The sequence below is a fragment of the Oncorhynchus masou genome, chromosome 18 (assembly GCF_036934945.1).
Source record: "Oncorhynchus masou masou isolate Uvic2021 chromosome 18, UVic_Omas_1.1, whole genome shotgun sequence".
Classification (NCBI taxonomy): Eukaryota; Metazoa; Chordata; class Actinopteri; order Salmoniformes; family Salmonidae; genus Oncorhynchus; species Oncorhynchus masou.
This window is the reverse complement of record NC_088229.1, coordinates 22664842-22685515: the sequence shown is the minus strand read 5'-3', so window position 1 is coordinate 22685515 and position 20674 is coordinate 22664842. Positions and strand designations below refer to the sequence as shown.

Below are 20674 nucleotides of genomic sequence, written 5' to 3'. Positions count from 1 at the left end.
CCTAACCCATCTGGACAAGAGGAATACCTATGTGAGAATGCTGTTCATCGACTACAGCTCGGCATTCAACACCATAGTACCCTCCAAGCTCGTCATCAAGCTTGAGACCCTGGGTCTCGACCCCACCCTGTGCAACTGGGTACTGGACTTCCTGACGGGCCGCCCCCAGGTGGTGAGGGTAGGTAACAACATCTTCTCCCCGCTGATCCTCAACACTGGGGCCCCACAAGGATGCGTTCTGAGCCCTCTCCTGTACTCCCTGTTCAACCACGACTGCGTGGCCACGCACGCCTCCAACTCAATCATCAAGTTTGCGGACGACACAACAGTGGTAGGCTTGATTACCAACAACGACGAGACGGCCTACAGGGAGGAGGTGAGGGCCCTCGGAGTGTGGTGTCAGGAAAATAACCTCACACTCAACGTCAACAAAACTAAGGAGATGATTGTGGACTTCAGGAAACAGCAGAGGGAACAACCCCCCTATCCACATCGATGGAACAGTAGTGGATAGGGTAGTAAGTTTTAAGTTCCTCGGCATACACATCACAGACAAACTGAATTGGTCCACTCACACAGACAGCATCGTGAAGACGGCGCAGCAGCGCCTCTTCAACCTCAGGAGGCTGAAGAAATTTGGCTTGTCACCCAAAGCACTCACAAACTTCTACAGATGCACAATCGAGAGCATCCTGGCGGGCTGTATCACCGCCTGGTACGGCAACTGCTCCGCCCTCAACCGTAAGGCTCTCCAGAGGATAGTGAGGTCTGCACAACGCATCACCGGGGCAAACTACCTGCCCTCCAGGACACCTACACCACCCGATGTTACAGGAAGGCCATAAAGATCATCAAGGACATCAACCACCTGAGCCACTGCCTGTTCACCCCGCTATCATCCAGAAGGCGAGGTCAGTACAGGTGCATCAAAGCTGGGACCGAGAGACTGAAAAACAGCTTCTATCTCAAGGCCATCAGACTGTTAAACAGCCACCACTAACATTGAGTGGCTGCTGCCAACACACTGACACTGACTCAACTCCAGCCACTTTAATAATGGGAATTGATGGGAAATGATGTAAATATATCACTAGCCACTTTAAACAATGCTACCTTATATAATGTTACTTACCCTACATTATTCATCTCATATGCATACGTATATACTGTACTCTATATCATCGACTGCATCCTTATGCAATACATGTATCACTAGCCACTTTAACTATGCCACTTTGTTTACATACTCATCTCATATGTATATACTGTACTCAATACCATCTTCTGTATCTTGCCTATGCTGCTCTGTACCATCACTCATTCATATATCCTTATGTACATATTCTTTATCCCCTTACACTGTGTATAAGACAGTAGTTTAGGAATTGTTAGTTAGATTACTTGTTGGTTATTACTGCATTGTCGGAACTAGAAGCACAAGCATTTCGCTACACTTGCATTAACATCTGCTAACCATGTGTATGTGACAAATAAAATTTGATTTGATTTGTTTCTCTCTCCTCCCTCCATCTTTATTATCCCTGGTGTATCTCTCTCCTCCCTCCATCTTTATTATCCCTGGTGTTTCTCTCTCCTCCCTCCATCTTTATTATCCCTGGTGTTTCTCTCTCCTCCCTCCATCTTTATTATCCCTGGTGTTTCTCTCTCCTCCCTCCATCTTTATTATCCCTGGTGTTTCTCTCTCCTCCCTCCATCTTTATTATCCCTGGTGTTTCTCTCTCCTCCCTCCATCTTTATTATCCCTGGTGTTTCTCTCTCCTCCCTCCATCTTTATTATCCCTGGTGTTTCTCTCTCCCTCCATCTTTATTATCCCTGGTGTTTCTCTCTCCTCCCTCCATCTTTATTATCCCTGGTGTTTCTCTCTCCTCCCTCCATCTTTATTATCCCTGGTGTTTCTCTCTCCTCCCTCCATCTTTATTATCCCTGATGTATCTCTCTCCTCCCTCCATCTTTATTATCCCTGGTGTTTCTCTCTCCTCCCTCCATCTTTATTATCCCTGATGTTTATTAACCCTGGTGTTTCTCTCCTCCCTCCATCTTTATTATCCCTGATGTATCTCTCTCCTCCCTCCATCTTTATTATCCCTGGTGTTTCTCTCTCCTCCCTCCATCTTTATTATCCCTGGTGTTTCTCTCCCTCCCTCCCTCCATCTTTATTTTATCCCTTGGTTTCTCTCCTCCCTCCATCTTTATTATCCCTCTCTCTCCCCCTCCATCTTTATTATCCCTGGTGTTTCTCTCCCCTCCCTCCATCTTTATTATCCCTGGTGTCCCCCCATCTTTATTATCCCTGGTGTTTCTCTCTCCTCCCTCCATCTTTATTATCCCTGGTGTTTCTCTCTCCTTGTCCCCCCACCTTTAATATCCCTGGTGTTTCTCTCTCCCTCCCCTCCATCTTTATTATCCCTGGTGAATCTCTCACCCCTCCCTCCATCCTTGATCAAGATTGAGCGAGAGGATAAGGGGGTTGGAGAGGGGAATGGAGGAATGAGTGGTACAGATGAATGGTTTGGACCAGTAGGGAGCACAGACCTAGTAGCATGTTGATTTAGAATCCACTTAGCACTGAAGTAGCTTCAAACTACACTCAAACACATGCGGTCATTCCATTTCTTTTGTTACTTTTACAGGTCTGTGTGTTTGTGTGTGTGTGTGTGTGTGTGTGTGTGTGTGTGTGTGTGTGTGTGTGTGTGTGTGTGTGTGTGTGTGTGTGTGTGTGTGTGTGTGTGTGTGTGTGTGTGTGTGTGTGCATATGTGTGTGCATATGTGTGTGTGTATATGTGTGTGTGTGTATGTGTGTGTGTGTGTGTGTGTGTGTGTGTGTGTGTATGTGTGTGTGTGTGTGTGTGTGTGTGTGTGTGTGTGTGTGTGTGTGTGTGTGTGTGTGTGTGTGTGTGTGTGTTGTTATTGGCATTAGTGTGTTACTGATAAATGGAGTCTTAAGGAGTGGAGTGGGAGTGTTTCTCCTGTCACTGTTTACTCTGCAGAGTAATCAAAACTATTCATGATTCGAGAACACAATTGATGTTATTCACACCGGCTCAACCGGTCTTTTAAATGGCACCAATTTTTCATAAGCTGTCAATTTAGGGAATTTACATACTGTAGGTAACAGTTGTGGCGGGTAAATTGGTGGATCTGACTGGGTACACAGGCAAGTTAATAGAGGGCATTGGCTCGGCATGTGGGAGGACTATACAAAATGCTATAAGTGTGTTACATGCACATAGCAGGGCCATTACCACACACGCAGACACACAATCTTCCAAAGAGGTTTTAACATCCCCTCCACATATTGCTTCAGAGACACATTTATGTTTTGCTTCTCTTTCTCTGTCTCTCTTACCCTCTCTCTGTGAGATTTTCTCACTCAATTATTTGTGTGAGAGTTACCATGTCTCTCCAACAGCAGCCTATTCCAGCAGCATGTCTGTGTGCTAACACAACAGCTGTAATGCTGGAAGGTGTTACACTTCCAGCAGGGTCTCTCTCTCTATGGGCCTATGTGTGATTCCCATTCTCTCTCACTGTTACCAGACCCACATCATCTGAGTCTGCTAACTAACCTAAGGTTCCCCTCCTTCTCTCCCTCCCTCTCCAGAACCCTGACATCGTGCTCGTCCACTACTTGAATGTGCCGGCCATAGAGGACTGTGGGAAACCATGCGGGCCAATCCTGTGCTCCATCAACACAGACAAGAAGGAATGGGCCAAGTGGACTAAGGAGGAGCTGATTGGCCAGCTCAAGCCCATGTGTGAGTATCTGCTCTATCACATTTAGAGCACAGCACTTATTGAGAGAGCCAAGCCTTTTCAAAGCCTTATTCATTACAGGTGCAAGCTCTTCTCAAGGGTCTTGCCCTAAGAGCCCCAGACACACAAACAGACTAGACACTCATGTCTGGGTCTTTAATGCTCAGACCTCTCATAGGCTTATTAATGTACCCACACAGGCTCTCTTAGAGACCTGGCCTGGTTACTATTTTGTTATTGTGTTCCTGACTGGAGCTGTCTGGTAAACAGAGGTCACCTATCACCCAGCCCTCCAGCACCACAGTGCCCAGCCTAAAAGCACACAGCCCAGCCCAGCACAGGCCCTGGCCACCCATCCTCCCAGTCAGGCAGCAGAGCAGAGCAGGCCCAGCACAGTGCAGTGGAGAGCTCTATTAATAAACACCAGTGTATGGGAGAAAGAGCATCTATAGTAACTCACCAGAAATCCTACACACTTCCCCTCTCTTAATTCAATTTTAATTGAACTCTAGAGGGTTTTATTGACATGGAAAATATATGTTTACATTGCCAAAGCAAGTGAAATAAACCATCAGAAATGAACAGTAAACATTTCAAAAGAATAGAGACAAATGTTATATTATGGTTATGTACAGTGTTTAAATGATGTGCAAATAGTTGAAGAACAAAGGGGAAAAATACATTAACAAATATGGGTTGTATTTACAATGGTGTTTGTTCTTCACTGGTTTCCCTTTTCTTGTGGCAACAGGTCACACATCTTACTGCCGTGATGGCACACTGTCATATTTCACCAAATAGACATGAGTTCAAAATTTGATTTATTTCAGAATTCTTTGTTGGTTTGTGTAATCTGAGGGAAATATGTCTCTAATATGGTCATACATTTGGCAGGAGGTTAGAAAGTGCAGCTCAGTTTCAATTTTGTGGGCATTGAGCACATAGCCTGTCTTCTCTTGAGAGCCAGGTCTGCCTATGGTGGCCTTTCTCAATAGCAAGGCTTTGCTCACTGAGTCTGTACATAGTCAAAGCTTTCCTTAAGTTTGGGTCAGTCACAGTGGTCAGGTATTCTGCCACTGTGTACTCTCTGTTTAGGGCCAAATAGCATTTCAGTTTGCTCAGTTCTTTCCAATGTGTCAAGTAATTATAATTTTGTTTTCTCATGTTTTGGTTGGGTCTAATTGTGTTGCTGTCCTGGAGCTATGTGGGGTCGGTTTGTGAACAGAGCCCCATGAACAGCTTGCTGAGCAGACATCTCTCTGTAGGTGATGGCTTTGTTAGGGAAGGTTTGGGAATTTCTTCCTTTTAGGTGGTTGTAGAATTGAAAGGCTCTTTTCTGGATTTTGATAATTAGAGGGGTGATCCATGTCTCTGTTGGGACCAAAAAGCCAAGGGACTGAAGGGCAGCATAGGCTGAGATGAACTCTGCGTTCTGACCACAGATCAGCAGTTCCAAATGCTGCCAGATACCCAGAATTCCACCTGGGTTTTGCGTGCAGGGTCCACTAAATCAGAAGGGTTGCAGACAAGGGGTGGGGAGCGTCTGTAAATCCTACAGGGAGAGGAACTAACAGGTATAGAACACACACACAGTAGTTGACAAAGATACAAAAATGCTAAATGAGATAATCTGTAAATAACTAGGTGAGATACTCAAGTGACAGAGTGGTGTGAGCCTTCCTGTCGTTCCTTCCTCAAACAACTCGGCAGAACCGTCTTAGTTTCGGCGATGGTCTTAGAGTTCCGGCAGAACTGAACGACCACCGCTTACAGCTGCCACTGAGAAACCAGGAAGACTGAAGAACTAACACTGATTGCTAATTGCCTAGCAGAGGTGGAGAGCACGCCTCCCTGTACTAATTGCTGATTGCCTAGGAGAGGTGAAACCACGCCCCCTCCAATACAGCCACTGATTACTAAAACAAGTCACAAATTGCTCTGCCCCTTGATCCTGGTTGATGTGTCAACAACTATCTGCAAGTTATGAGCAGTCAGCAGTTCACACACCAATTAGTCTACTGGGAAGACAGGCAGCACTTAAAGTAGATGGCCCAAGCTAGGAAAAAGACAGTACTGGACCACAACAGATAAAGACAAAAAAAGTATACTTCTGAAGATATCAGGAGTCCTCTAGTTATACAATAAAGCACCATAAAGGGCAATGGGTTCTATAACTGATTCAAGAATTTTTAAATATGAATTTCATGTTCCCTTTGATGGCGTAGAAGGACTTTCTTGCCTTGTCTCTCAGATCATTCACAGCTTTTTGGAAGTTACCTGTGGTGCTGATGTTTAGGCTGAGGTAGGTATAGTTTTTGGTGTGCTTTAGGGCATGGCATTTCTATTTGTGGTCCTGGCAACTGGAAAAAATTTGGAACACCATGTCTTACTGAGATTCACTGTCAGGGCCCAGGTCTGACAGAATCTGTGCAGAAGATCTAGGTGCTGCTGTAGGCCCTCCTTAGTTGGGGACAAAAGCACCAAATCATCAGCAAACAGTAGACATTTGACTTCAGAATCTTGTAGGGTGAGGCTGGGTGTTGTGGATTGTTCTAGTGCCCTTGCAAATTTGTTGATACAGTTGAAGTCGGATGTTTACATACACCTTAGCCAAATATATTTAAACTCAGTTTTACGATTCCTGACATTTAATTCTAGTAAAAATCCCCTGCCTTAGGTCATTTAGGATCACCACTTTATTTTAAGAATGTGAAATGGCTGAATAATAGTAGAGAGAATGATTTATTTCAGCTTTTATTTATTTCATCACATTCCCAGTGGGTCAGAAGTTTACATACACTCAATTAGTATTTGGTAGCATTGCCTTTAAATTGTTTAACTTGGGTCAAATGTTTCAGGTAGCCTTCCACAAGCTTCCCACAATAAGTTGGGTGAATTTTGGCACATTCCTCCTAGTAACTGGTGTAACTGAGTCAGGTTTGTAGGCCACCTTGTTCGCACACGCTTTTTCAGTTCTGCCCACAAATCTTCTATAGGATTGAGGTCCGGGCTTTGTGGTGGCCACTCCAATACCTTGACTTTGTTGTCCTTGAGCCATTTTACCACAACTTTGGAAGTATGCTTTGGGTCATTGTCCATTTGGAAGACCCATTTGCGACCAAGCTTTAACTTCCTGACTGATGTCTTGAGATGTTGCTTCAATATATCCACATAATTGTCCTACTTCATGATGCCATCTATTTTGTGAAGTGGACCAGTCCCTCCTGCAGCAAAGCACCCCCACAACATGATGCTGCCACCCCCGTGCTTCACGGTTGGGATAGTATATGTCGGCTTGCAAGCCTTCCCCTTTTTCCTCCAAACATAACAATGGTCATTATGGCCAAACAGTTATTTTTTTTGTTTCATCAGACCAGGAAACATTTCTCCAAAAAGTACGATCTTTGTCCACATGAACAGTTGCGAACCGTAGTCTGGCTTTTTAAAGGCGGTTTTGGAACAGTGGCTTCTTCCTTGCTGTGTGGCCTTTCAGGCTATGTCGATATAGGACTTGTTTTACTGTGGATTTAGATACTTTTGTACCTGTTTCCTCCAGCATCTTCACAAGGTCCTTTGCTGTTGTTCTGGGATTGATTTGCACTTTTCGCACCAAAGTACATTCATATCTAGGAGACAGACCGTGTCTCCTTCCTGAGCGGTATGACGGCTGCGTGGTCCCATGGTGTTTATACTTGCGTACTATTGTTTACAGATGAATGTAGTACCTTCAGGCGTTTGTAAATTGCTCCCAAGGATGAACCAGACTTGTGGAGGTCTAAAAAACAGTCTGAGGTCTTGTCTGATTTCTTTTGGTTTTCCCATTATGTCAAGCAAAGAGGCACTGAGTTTGAAGGTAGGCCTTGAACTACATCCACAGGTACACCCCCAATTGACTAAACGTATGTCAATTAGCCTATCAGAGGCCTCTAAAACCATGACATAATTTTCTGGAATTTTCCAAGCTGTTTAAAGGCACAGTCAACTTAGTGTATGTAAACTTCTGACCCACTGGAATTGTGATACAGTGAATTTTAAGTGAAATAATCTGTCTGTAAACAATTGTTGGAAAATTACTTGTGTCATGCACAAAGTAGATGTCCTAACTGACTTGCCAAAACTGTAGTTTGTTAACAAGACATTTGTGAAGTGGTTGAAAAACAAGTTTTAATGACTCCAACCTAAACTTCCGATTTCAACTGTATATACACTGAGTGGACAAAACATTAGGAACATATTCTCTTTCCATGACCAGGTGAATCCAGGTGGAAGCTATGAACCCTTATTGATGTAATTTGTTAAATAGACTTCAATCAGTGTAGATGAAGGGGAGGAGATGAGTTAAAGAAGGATTTTTAAGCCTTGAGACAATAAGACATGGATTGTGTATGTGTGCCATTCAGAGGGTTAATGGGCAAGACTAAATATTTAAGACAGTGTTTGAGACAGTGTATGAGAGTGTTTGGGAAAACTGTCAGGGTTTGTCTGATGATAATTATCTTTTAGGGGCTTTTGAAAATCTTTGAGAGAGTTGTTAATAGCCAGACTCCAGGCTGTATGTGTGTGTGTGTGTGTTTACGTGCGTGTATGTTGGCAGGGGCAGGGCGGTGATGGTGAGTGATGTTCACATGGCTGATTATTGGTGATGGGACCAGGTAGAGAGTAGTGTGTCAGCAGCTTTCAGATGCACAGTGAGGGACAGATGCTCTGTGAATACAGACCAGCTAGCCAGGCAAGGCCCTAATACACACACGCTGGCCATGATCACCAGAGCATACGCTCCACTATCGTTTTCTCCTTCATTGCTCCTCTGGCAATCAGTTTAGGAGTCACTTGAGCATCCCATCCACCACAGGACAGTACATGACAGGATATATCAGTACAGGACAGTACATGACAGGATATATCAGTACAGGACAGTACATGACAGAATATATCAGTACAGGACAGTACATGACAGGATATATCAGTACAGGACAGTACATGACAGGATATATCAGTACAGGAAATGGACAGCTAACAGCATTGCTGTGAACTACTATATTCATCAGGTGTAGGGCATCATTTCAATCCCAGCCATTTGCAGTAATGCGTGAAGTCATTAACTTTGGGGGTTGTTGGGACAATGAGGGCCGAGAAGGGTGAGATGCCTTCTAGCTGATGGGCTACATGAGGCTACATGAGGCCACATGCAGTCTGCGTTCTAAATTGTACCCTTTTCCCTATATAGTGCACTACTTTTGAACAGGTCCAATGGCCAATTGGGACACATCCACAGAGCAACAAAGCAGCCTCAGCCATTGTACTTACAATTGCCCTTTTCTTGTGACAACAGGTCACAAATTCTGCTGCTGTGAAGACACACTGCGTATTTCACACAACTGATATGGGAATTTATCAAAATTGGAAATGTTTTCGAATTCTTTGTGGGTCTGTGTAATCTGAGGGAAATATGTGTCTCTAATATGGTCATATATTTGGCAGGAGGTTAGGAAGGGCCACTCAGTTTCCACCTCATTTTGTGGGCAGTGAGCACAAAGCCGGTCTTCTCTTGAGAGCCAGGTCTGCCTATGGCAGCCTTTCTCAATAGCAAGGTGACTGAGTCTGTACATAGCCAAAGCTTTCCTTAAGTTTGGGTCAGTCACAGTGGTCAGGTATTCTCTGTTTGGGGCCAAATAGCATTCTAATTTGCTCAGTTTTTTTGTTAATTCTTTCCAATGTGTCAAGTAATTATCTTTTTATCTTCTCATGATTTGGTTGGGTCTAATTGTGTTGCTGTCCTGGGGCTCTGTGGGGTCTGCTTGTGTTTGTGAACCCCATGACCAGCTTGCTTAGGGGAATCTTCTCCAGCTTAATTTCTCTGTAGGTGATGGCTTTGTTATGGAAGGTTTGGGAATCGCTTCCTTTTAGGTGGTTGTAGATTTTAACGGCTCTTTACTGGATTTTTATAATTAGCGGGTATCGGCCTAATTATGTTCTGCATGCATTATTTGGTGTTTGGTGTTTTACGTTGTACACAGAGGATATTTTTGCTGAATTCTGCATGCAGAGTCTCAATTTGGTGTTTGGCGTTTGTCCCATTTTGTGAATTCTTGGTTGGTGAGCGGACCCCAGACACCACAACCATAAAGGGAAATGTGATCTATGACTGTTTCAAGTATTTTTATCCAGATCCTAATTGGTATGTCGAATTTATGTTTCTTTTGATGGCATAGAGGCCCTTCTTGCCTTGTCTCTCAGATCGTTCTCAGCTTTGTGTTACCTATGGCTCTGATGTTTAGGCCGAAGTATGTATCATTTTTTGTGTGCTCTAGGGCAACGGTGTCTAGATGGAATTTGTATTTGTGGTCCTGACAGATATCCCTGTCTCTCTCCACAGCCCTGTGGAAAGAAATGTGTTTTTTTGCCAATTTTTACCGCACACTTGTTGTTTGTGTACATGGATTTTATAATGTCATATGTTTTTCCCTCAACACCACTATCCATCAATTGGTATAGCAGACCATACCAAATTGAGTCAAAAGCTTTTTTGAAATCAACAAAGCATGAGAAGACGTTGCCTTTGTTATGGCTAGATTTTTTTGTCAATTAGGGTGTACAGGGGGAATATGTGGTCTGTCGTATGGTAATTTGGTAAAAAAAACAATTTGACATTTGTTCATTACATTGTTTTCACTCTGGAAATGTATGAGTCTGCTGTTAATGATAATGCAGAGGATTTTCCCAAGGTTGCTGTTGACGCATATCCCACGGTAGTTATCGGAGTCAAATTTGTCTCCACTTTTGTGGATTGGGGCGATCACTCCTTGGTTCCAAATATTGGGGAAGATGCCAGAGCAAAGGATGATGTTAAAGAGTTTAAGTGTAGCCAATTTGAATTTGTGGTCTGTATATTTCATCATTGAATCGAGGAAACCTTCAACACCAAAGGAGGGTTTATATTTTGTCTTGTAGTTCAATCCAGTGGGTTCTGGTAGTCTTTAATAGTTGATACTAAGATTTGTATTTGATCATGTATATGTTTTTGCTGTTTGTTCTTTGTTATAGGGCATAAAAGATTGGAGAAGTGGTTTATCCACACATCTCCGTTTTGAATAGATAACTCTTTGTGTTGTTGTTGATTTAGTGTTTTCCAATTTTCCCAGAAGTGGTTAGAGGCTATGATTCTTTAATTACATTGAGCTGATTTCTGACATGCTGTTTCTTCTTGTTCCGTAGTGTATTTCTGTATTGTTTCCGTGATTCGCCATATTGAAGGCGTAGACTCAGGTTTTCTGCGTCTCTATGTTTTTGGATGGATAGGTTTCTCAATTTCTTTCTTAGGTTTTTGCATTCTTCGTAAAACCATTCGTTATTGTTGTTCATTTTCTTCGGTTTGCTGTTTGAAATGGTTTGATTTGATAGGGAAGCCGAGAGGTCAAATATACTGTTTAGGTTTTCTACTGCCAAGTTTGCACCTTCACTATTACATTGAAAAATGTGTCCAGGAGGTTGTCTGAAAGGGATTGAATTTGTTGTTGCCAAATATTTTTTTGTTAGGATTTCACACTACCTTCATTCCATCTATAGCATTTCTTAATATTATTAAGTTACATTGGCTTTGATGCCTCGTGATTAAGTATTCCTCTGTTCAAGTAGACTGTGATTTTGCTGTAATCTGTAATTGATCTGAGAGACTGGTTGGAGGTCAGTGATAAAGTAGTCTACAGTACTACTGCCAAGAGACGAGCTATAGGTGTACCTACCATACTAGTCACCTCGAAGCCTACCATTGACTGTGTACATACCTAGCGTGCAACAGAGCTGCTAACCCGTTTTTGTTGGTTATGTTGTTGTAGTTGTGTCTAGAGGGGCATATGGGGGAGGGAATTCTGTCACCTCCAGGTGGGTTTTTGTCTCCCTGTGTGCTGAGGGTGTCAGATTCTTGTCCAGTTCTGGCATTTAGGTTGCCACAGACTAGTACATGTCCATGGGCCTGGAAATTATTAATTTCCCCCTCCAGGATGGAAAAGCTGTCTTCATTAAAGTATGGGTATTATAGTGGGGGGATATAGGTTGCACACAGGAGGACATTTTACTCGGTTGAGATCATTTTCTTTTGAATTTCTAGCCAAATGTAAAATGTTCCTGTTTTATTTAATTAAATAGAGTGAGTTAGGTCTGCTCTATACCAAATTAGCATACCCCCTGAGTCCCTTCCCTGTTTCACACCTGGTAGTTTGGTGGATGGGACTACCAGCTCTCTGTAACCTAGAGGGCAACCAGTGGGTTCATCTCCTCTATACCGGGATTCTTAGCATGGCAATGTCTGTATTTCTGATTTCTTTGGTGAAGTCCAGGTTCCTGCTCTTTAGGCCAAAGGCAAATGACCTCAGGCCTAATATTCCAGAATCTCTCTCTCCCTCACAGAACAACCAGGATATAAACATCAGCTGTAAGGTAGAGCAACAGTGTCACCTAGTGGTGTGTTTTTTTTTTTTTTTAACTAGTCAAGTCAGTTAAGAAGAAATTCTTATTTTTTGGCCTAGGAACAGTGGGTTAACTGCCTGTTCAGGGGCAGAACGACAGATTTGTACCTTGTCAGCTCGGGGGTTTAAACTTGCAACCTTCAGGTCACTAGTCCAACGCTCTAACCACTAGGCTACCCTGCCGCCCCTGTCGTGTTGATAGAACAGCTTCTCTCCCTGATCATAGGGACATAGAGGGGTGGAGGCGAAGTGCACAGCAGCATTATATTATATTATCTATGTATTATTCAGCTGTGAATAATACAGCAGGCCTTTTCAAACGGTACATTCTCCCCAGAGTGACTCATGTCTTACACAAGAAGCTATGGTTCATCAGCGGATATACGCAGGTGTTTATTACTGTATACGGGAGGGAGAGTATGTAGTCTAGCACTAAGGATCTCCGAGGGAAAAGCAATCACTTTTACTCCTCTGAACTTTAACATGTAGGCCCACAGAGGAAGAGGCTGGACAGAGTCCCATTCCCTACCCTCTATCGTAGCTACAAACCTTTGGTTTTACTAAGTACTGTGCAAATTAGTAAGCTCTGGGAAACTTTGAAGTATGTTTTGATGTTAAGCAATGTATCATGCTGCCATTGATATGCATGTTCGCTTAAGGCTTTGAATTTGAAGACTGCAAATTGACCGCAAGAATCCCAAACAGATTCAATATGTGACTAAAACCTAATAATTTCATTACATTATACGATCACATATATACTGAGTGTACAAAACATTATGACATAGACTGACCAGGTGAAAGCTATAATCCCTTATTGATGTCACTTGAATCAGTGTAGATTAAGGGGAAAAGACAGGTTAAAGAAGGATTTTTAAGCCTTGAGCCAATTGAGACATGGATTGTGTATGTTTGCCATTCAGAGCGTAAAAGGGGCCAAATAAAATGACCCGCGGCCCACCAGATGAGGAACCCTGCTCTAGACGTGAGTTATTCTCTACACATGATGTCCCACTGCACAAAGTCTTTGACATGTCTAATGACACAGAAAACCAAGTAGCAATTGAGATGCTATGATTCACTGGATCCTAGTCTAGCTGTTTGTGTTGTTCTGCCGACAAAAAAAACATACAATAGCAGAGACATAACCACACACACACACACACACACACACACACACACACACACACACACACACACACACACACACACACACACACACACACACACACACACACACACACACACACACACACACACTACATACACACAAACAGTCAACATGGCCTTGTCTGAACTGGTCCTTCCCCAGCCCTAGAAAGGAGAGAGTCAAAGATGAGGGTTGAGGGTTGGGCTGGGGGTCACAGCGTGGGTTCTCTGCTATGAAAGGGCAGGTAGGCCAATGAGAAAGCAGCAGACGAGTCAGGCAGCTTAACTCACACCCCTCTTCTGATGCAGTAAACAAGCAGGAGCTCCGGCCCAGTGATGCTCCAACCCTAGCCCCAGCCATGGAGTCAGTCAGGCCCCGAGCCTGCTGATAGACAAACACACCACCAGCATCCCTATATCCCTCCCCCTTTCTCTCCTTCCCTCTCTCTATCCCTCCAAATCTTCCATCCAGGGTTAGGCCAAACTAGACCAGGGCATGGCAGGGCAGGGAAGTGGGTGCATGGCACCATATCCCAGTCAGTGCCCAGTGGTGCAAAGGGAATGTGATGTGATCTGTGTATCCTGAAGACAGACGCTGCTCATCAGGCCGCATCCCTTACATGCACGGTCGTTCCGGATGATGACACAGGAATTAGCTGGTTGTGGTGGTGGTAGTGATGCCGCCGGAACAGAACCTTGTGGCTTTTAGAGAACAGGGGAGGTTTAAACACAACCCTGAGTAAGTAGGGAAGACAGGCGGATATGTCACACACACACAAACACACACTCACACATATACACACACACAAACACACACTCACACATATACACACACAAACACACACTCACACATATACACACACAAACACACACTCACAAATATAGACACACAAACACACACTCACCGATATACACACACAAACACACACTCACACATATACACACACAAACAGCTCAGACCCCCGAGGGTGAGACCAAACCAGGCAGGAGAGCATTTACTGAGCTATGACAAACCCTGGCAGACTGGCTTGGGGCACCATTCAGAGCCATAGTGAGGCAGGATTGTTTGGACTAGCGGCAGTGCGGGTACATAGTGGATTTAAGCGGCAGCGTTGAGCTGTCACTCTGAGATCTGTCAAAGCTCTGAGTCAGCTCTCTACTATAGCTCTGCTCTGGCTTTGTCACGAAGGGGGACCTGTTTCAGGACACCTTGCATGACAACAGTCTCTTATCCCCATATTACTCATGCCTGCATCATCATAACAGATGTGTTACTGAGATAACAACCAGTTATGAGGTCAGACAGGTCATTTGAATATTTATCTAATTCACAGGGAAAGAGTAAAACAACAGACACATACGTAATTTTTTTAAATCTGTGTGCATTACTTTATATCAAAAGGTTGGCAGGTCCTCATTAAAGTCCTGTAGATCAATTCATTACTCCCTTTTTGTTTACAAAGCTCTACTACACAAGCTTCCAACTTACCTAACTTTGTTGCTAACCTATAAAAGAATGAGATACCAAACCCACTCACATGGTTGATTAACTCTTCAGATTCCTTGGGTCTGCACGGAATTAGGTACATCTGCTTTTAGTTTTCACTTCCAAAATGCATTACGTTTGGATTCCCTGGTGCCACTAGGGCAGTTTAAAATCCTGATGATAAGTGAGTGCACCGAGGTGTGCAACTGTTTTTAGTGATTGATTTAATAACTTGTTTATGATGGCTGTGATGTTAGTTTGGGGTGGCAGGGTAGCCTACTGGTTAGAGCGTTGGACTAGTAAGCATTGTTTGCAAAGGTTGCAATTTCAAATCTCCGAGCTGACAAGGTACAAATCTGTCATTCTCCCCCTGAACAGGCAGTTAACCCACTGTCCTTAGGCTGTCATTGAAAATAAGAATTTGTTCTGAACTGACTTGCCTACTAAAATTAAGGTAAAATAAAAAAAATAAAAAAAGTGATGATGTAATGTAGTGTTGGTTTACTCTATGGTCTCAGGACACCATTGAAAATGAGACCCTGGTCTCTATCGGGCTCCCCTGATTAAATAAAAGGTAATAATATTATAGTTATGTTTATTGTCTTTGCCATTCCTAATCTGAGCTCATGTAGCCAGGTGTCATTAAAAAAATGTGACGCGACCCTCCCCCCAACATTACAAATATGTTCACATGACCCTCCCCTTCTACTGTAAGATCCCCCCACATAGAATTAATTCAAAATTATGTTTTTAACCACCAATACTGTAGCGACCCTGTGTTTATAAATGTGGATATCGACTTTGCCACTTCAGCATGCTTTTGTGGCACCGTTGATGCCACGCAGGGCTACAGGCCAGAAGGTTGAGGCTTCGCCAAACACCACAGACGAGCTCACTCTCCCTGCCTGTTTCATTAAACTACGATCAGAGCCATCTGCAGACAATGATCAGCTAGAGGGAAATCAGATTTTCAACATTTTGATGCCATATTTATAATTATATAAAATATATACAATGAATTGTCCACCAATAGGTTTCTGAGCCAATGCACCACACAAACAATAAACAAAGCATACCAACTTCGGGTACTTCAATATCATGGTTTGTGTATTCAACACCACAATAAATATGTCAATCTGTCAAGGCTATGTCAATCTTGACAAAAAGAACATACATCTCACCCTAACTTGTTTTCTTACCCAGTATCAAAGGCTTGGCTTAACAATCTCTGAATGTTATTACACTTTTTGGTGTTTTGTAACAGAATGGAAAGAGTTTTGTAACTCTTTCTATTCACCAAATGATAAAGGTGACCGGGATCAATAGTTGGGGACTTGTTTCAATTGTGGTCCCTATTTTTAACATCAATACCACGGATGCTGACGTCTTGCTCCCAGACATGCTAAACACCTTCTTCACCCGCTTCGAGGAAAACATAGTGCCACCGACGTGGCCCACTGTGTGGCTGACATGAGTAAGTCATTTAAGCATGTTAACCATCTCAAACCTGCCTGCCCTGCCTGCGTCCTCAGAGCATGTGCAGACCAGCTGGCGGGGATTGTTTACAGATATATTCAATCTCTCCCAGGCTGTTGTCCCCACTTCAAGATGTCCACTATTGTTCCTGTACCCAAGAAAGTGAAGGTAACTATTCTAAATCACTATTGCCCCGTAGCACTCACTTCTGTCGTCATGAAGTGCTTTGAGAGACTGGTTAAGGATCATATCAGCTCCACCTTACCCGACATTCGAGACCCACTACAATTTGCATATCGCCCCAACAGATCCAAGGATGATGCAATCACCATCACACTAAGCACTGCCCTATCCCACCTAGACAAGAGAAATACCAATGTAAGGATGATATTCATCAACTACAGCTCAGCCTTCAACACCATAGTGCCCTCCAAGCTCATCACTAAGCTTGGGACCCTGGGTCTGAACCCTGCCCTGTGCAACTGGGTCCTGAACTTCCTGACGGGCTGACCCCAGGTGGTGAAGGTAGGCAATAACACCTCCGCTACGCTGATCCTCAACACGGGTGCCCCACAAGGGGGTGTGCTCAGCCCTCTCCTGTACTCCCTGTTAACCCATGACCGCGTGGCCATGGAAGTCTCCAACTCAATCATGAAGTTTGCAGACGACACAATGACTAGACAGCCTACAGGGAGGAGGTGAGGGCCCCGGTGGAGTGGTGCCAGGAAAATAACCTCTCTCTCAACATAAAAAAATGAAGGAGCTGATTGTGGACTTCAGAAAACAGCAGCGAGCGAGAGCACACCCCCATCCACATTGACAGGCCATAGGGTGAAAAGCTTCACGTTCCTTGGCATGCACATCACTGACACCCTGAAATGGTCCATCCACACAGACAGTTGGGTAAAGAAGGCGCAACAGTGCTTCTTCAACCTCCGGAGGCTGAGGACATTTGGCTTGGCCCCTAAGACCCTCACACACTCCTACTGATATACCATTGATATACCCATCACCGGGGGCACACTGCCTGTCCTCCAGGACATCTACAGCACACTGTGTCACAGGAAGAACAAGAAGATAATCAAGGACCTCAGCCACCAAAGCCACAGCCTGTTCACCCCGCTACCATATAAAAGGTGGTGACAGTACAGGTGCATCAAAGCTGAGACCGAGAGACTGAAAAACAGCTTCTATCTCCAGGCCATCAGACTGGTAGATAGTCATCACTAGCAGGCCTGTCACTGTTAATAGCCAGCTACCATCCGGTACTCTACCCTGCACCTTAGACACTGCTGCCCTATGTACATAGTCATTAAACACTAGTCACTTTCATAAAATGTACATATAACTACTGCTGTACACACCTTTCCTATTCATATACTTTCCATAATCTCAATACACACCATCATATACATTTATTCCGGACTCTTACACGGTTTGTTCTAATATTTCTTCATTCCTTTCTTTTTTATTTTGTGGATTTGCATGTATTTTTGTACTGTTAGGTATTACGGCATTATTAGAGCTAGAAACATTACTATTTCGCTACGCCCACGATAACATCTGCATAATATGTGTACGCAAAAGTATGTGCGTAAATATGTACTGCACATACAAATAACTTTAGCGATTATATTTCCATGTACCAAAGAACAAATACAAGTTAAATGGGTTTCCATCACACTCTACTGATGGTTTTCTCACCCAAAGATTGTTGCGTTATAAAGATTGTTGCGAAATCTCGCTGTTGGCTGGAGTGTATTTATATGATGAGATTAATATGGACAAAATAGCGAGATTATTTTAATTGTCAAACGGCAGACAAGCATAGTGAATCATGTCACCAGAAAAAGACCATAGATATTTATTGGAAAGGAGCATCAAACTCATCACTTTGCACTTTCACCATCGTGTGAAGTTCATAAAATATTGAATCTGTAGACCAATAAACTGCATGCTTTCCCTACAAGTCGTGGGAGGACCACACATGTCATCGCGTGACTCCCAAATTTACTTGAATATGATAGTTATTATATAAATATTTGCACATTAAAGCGGTTCCACCTACATTTCTCGCATAATTGCTTTTACCGACACAAAAAAGATCTCACCTTGTCTAGTGTATTTTGTTTTGTCGCCATTTGTAAAGTTTCCCGAAAAATGTTCTCTTTCCATCAGGCCTGTTTTTACATTATTTTTTTTATCTGACATGCATTTTACTGGCATAACATGTTTGGATGGACGCCTGGCTATTATAGGGGGCGGCAGGTAGCCTCGTGGTTAGCGCGTTGGGCCACTACCCGAAAGGTGAAGGTATAAATAAACCCACTACCGGTAGGCCGTCATGGTAAATAGAATTCGCTCTTTGTTGTCTTGCCTAGTTAAATAACAAAAACTGTTAAGCCATTTTGAGGATGCTGAAATTATGTTTTGGACTAACGCATGCCTACAGGAGACTTTTGAAGTAACCCAATCAGATGAAAATATTGTGACTAGTTGTGTGCCATATATAAAAGGTCATACATTTCACAAGTTAAATGATACATGTTTAGGCTATATTGAAGAGTTAGGCTCTAGGTGCGCGAAGAATAGCCACTCGGATTGGAGAGGAGGCACCAAGCATGTTAAACTTTCCTGAATGACTGGTCCTGCCGGGAGCATATGTGGCCACATTATTATAGGACAACATGGGAGAATGATGATCTGCAACAGACGGCACATCTCAGAATCAGCAGTAAAAATACTGCAAGACTGGCCTGCTAACTAATCCAAATGGAATGACATTTCAAATGACATTTTCACTGCAGCCTAGAGTATACTTTTGTACACACATGAAAACAATAATGCTTGGTACGGTAATTGTATTGTCCTTAAACAAGATCAATAGAGGAGTGATCCGCCAGCATTGAAGTGAAAGCACCCTGATTAGCTTTCTCCTTGTCTCTGTATCTCTCTGGAGCAGCGTTCTAATTTAGCTCTTTCTTTCTTTCTTTCTTTCTTACTCGCTCTCTCTCTCCTGCAAGCATGCACACACACGTATTTACTCCCTCTCTCCCCCCCTCTCTTCTGCCTATATAACTGAGGGAGGTAGCGAGGCGTGGGAACCAGTATTAGAGCTGCCTTGATTTAGTTTGATATTCTAAATGTGACCCACTTCAGAAATATTAGCATATTTTTTGTTTTCTGGTTCAGAGCTGGTGGCGTGGCAGCAGCAGCAGTAGCATCAGTCACGTGTGATATTATAGGCCTTTATGATTGTGCTAGCAGCATCACTATCATCCTGATGAGAAGAGGAGTCTGGCTGCCAAGCCTGAGCTAGGGAAGAAGTGAGAGGTATTAGGAGGTGCCGGTGAAGTGTGACTGGAGCAGGCCAGCCAGAAAGGCAGCCAGCCAGCCAGAAAGGCAGCCAGCCAGCCAGGCAGGTAGGAGTGGAGTTGTGAAGGAGAATTACTCTCTTCTCTTTCCTCCCTTGGCTGCAGCTAGACTGTGTTCCCCTCTAGTGGTTTCCCCATTACAGCCTGAGCAGAGGTAGAGACAACACAGGGGGGAATGTCACCTTCATAAGCACTCACATAGCGGGAGCAGAGGGAAATACAATGACACAGAAAAGCCAGCAGGTTTACTCCATGCTGCTTGTGTGCTTGGCCACTTCAGGAAGTAGTGGTGTACAGTACAGTTGGTGGGGAAACGCAGGGAAAGAGACAAGACATTGCACAGTAATTCTGCGTTCCACAAGCACACTGTGGTGTGAAGTGGGATAGTTGGGGATGGTATGTTACAGGGTGCAAGTAAGGAGTGTAGAAGTGATAGGATTCAGTATGCGTATGGGTGGGTTAGTAGTGTAGAGTGTATTAAGGGGGTGTATGGGTGGGTTAGTAGTATACAGTGTATTAAGGGACTGTATGAGTGGGTTAGTAGTGTACAGTGTATTAAGGGGGTGTATGGGTGGGTTAGTAGTGTACAGTGTATTAAGGGACTGTATGGGTGGGTTAGTAGTGTAGAGTGTATTAAGGAGGTGTATGGGTGGGTTAGTAGTATACAGTGTATTAAGGAGGTGTATGGGTGGGTTAGTAGTGTACAGTGTATTAAGGGGCTGTATGGGTGGGTTAGTAGTGTACAGTGTATTAAGGGACTGTATGGGTGGGTTAGTAGTGTACAGTGTATTAAGGGGGTGTATGGGTGGGTTAGTAGTGTACAGTGTATTAAGGGACTGTATGGGTGGGTTAGTAGTGTAGAGTGTATTAAGGAGGTGTATGGGTGGGTTAGTAGTATACAGTGTATTAAGGAGGTGTATGGGTGGGTTAGTAGTATATAGTGTATTAA

At 43.6% G+C, this 20674-nt stretch overlaps 1 protein-coding gene across 1 annotated transcript in view; it reads left to right on the top strand.

Annotated features, from left to right (window-relative positions):
* LOC135504249 (calmodulin-binding transcription activator 1-like) overlaps window positions 1-20674 on the top strand; it is a 672226-nt gene that overhangs the window by 605803 nt on the left and 45749 nt on the right. The window contains exon 7 of the mRNA XM_064922633.1: window positions 3624-3777. Coding sequence (XP_064778705.1) covers window positions 3624-3777 — 154 coding nt within the window. The remainder of the gene's footprint in view (window positions 1-3623; window positions 3778-20674) is intronic.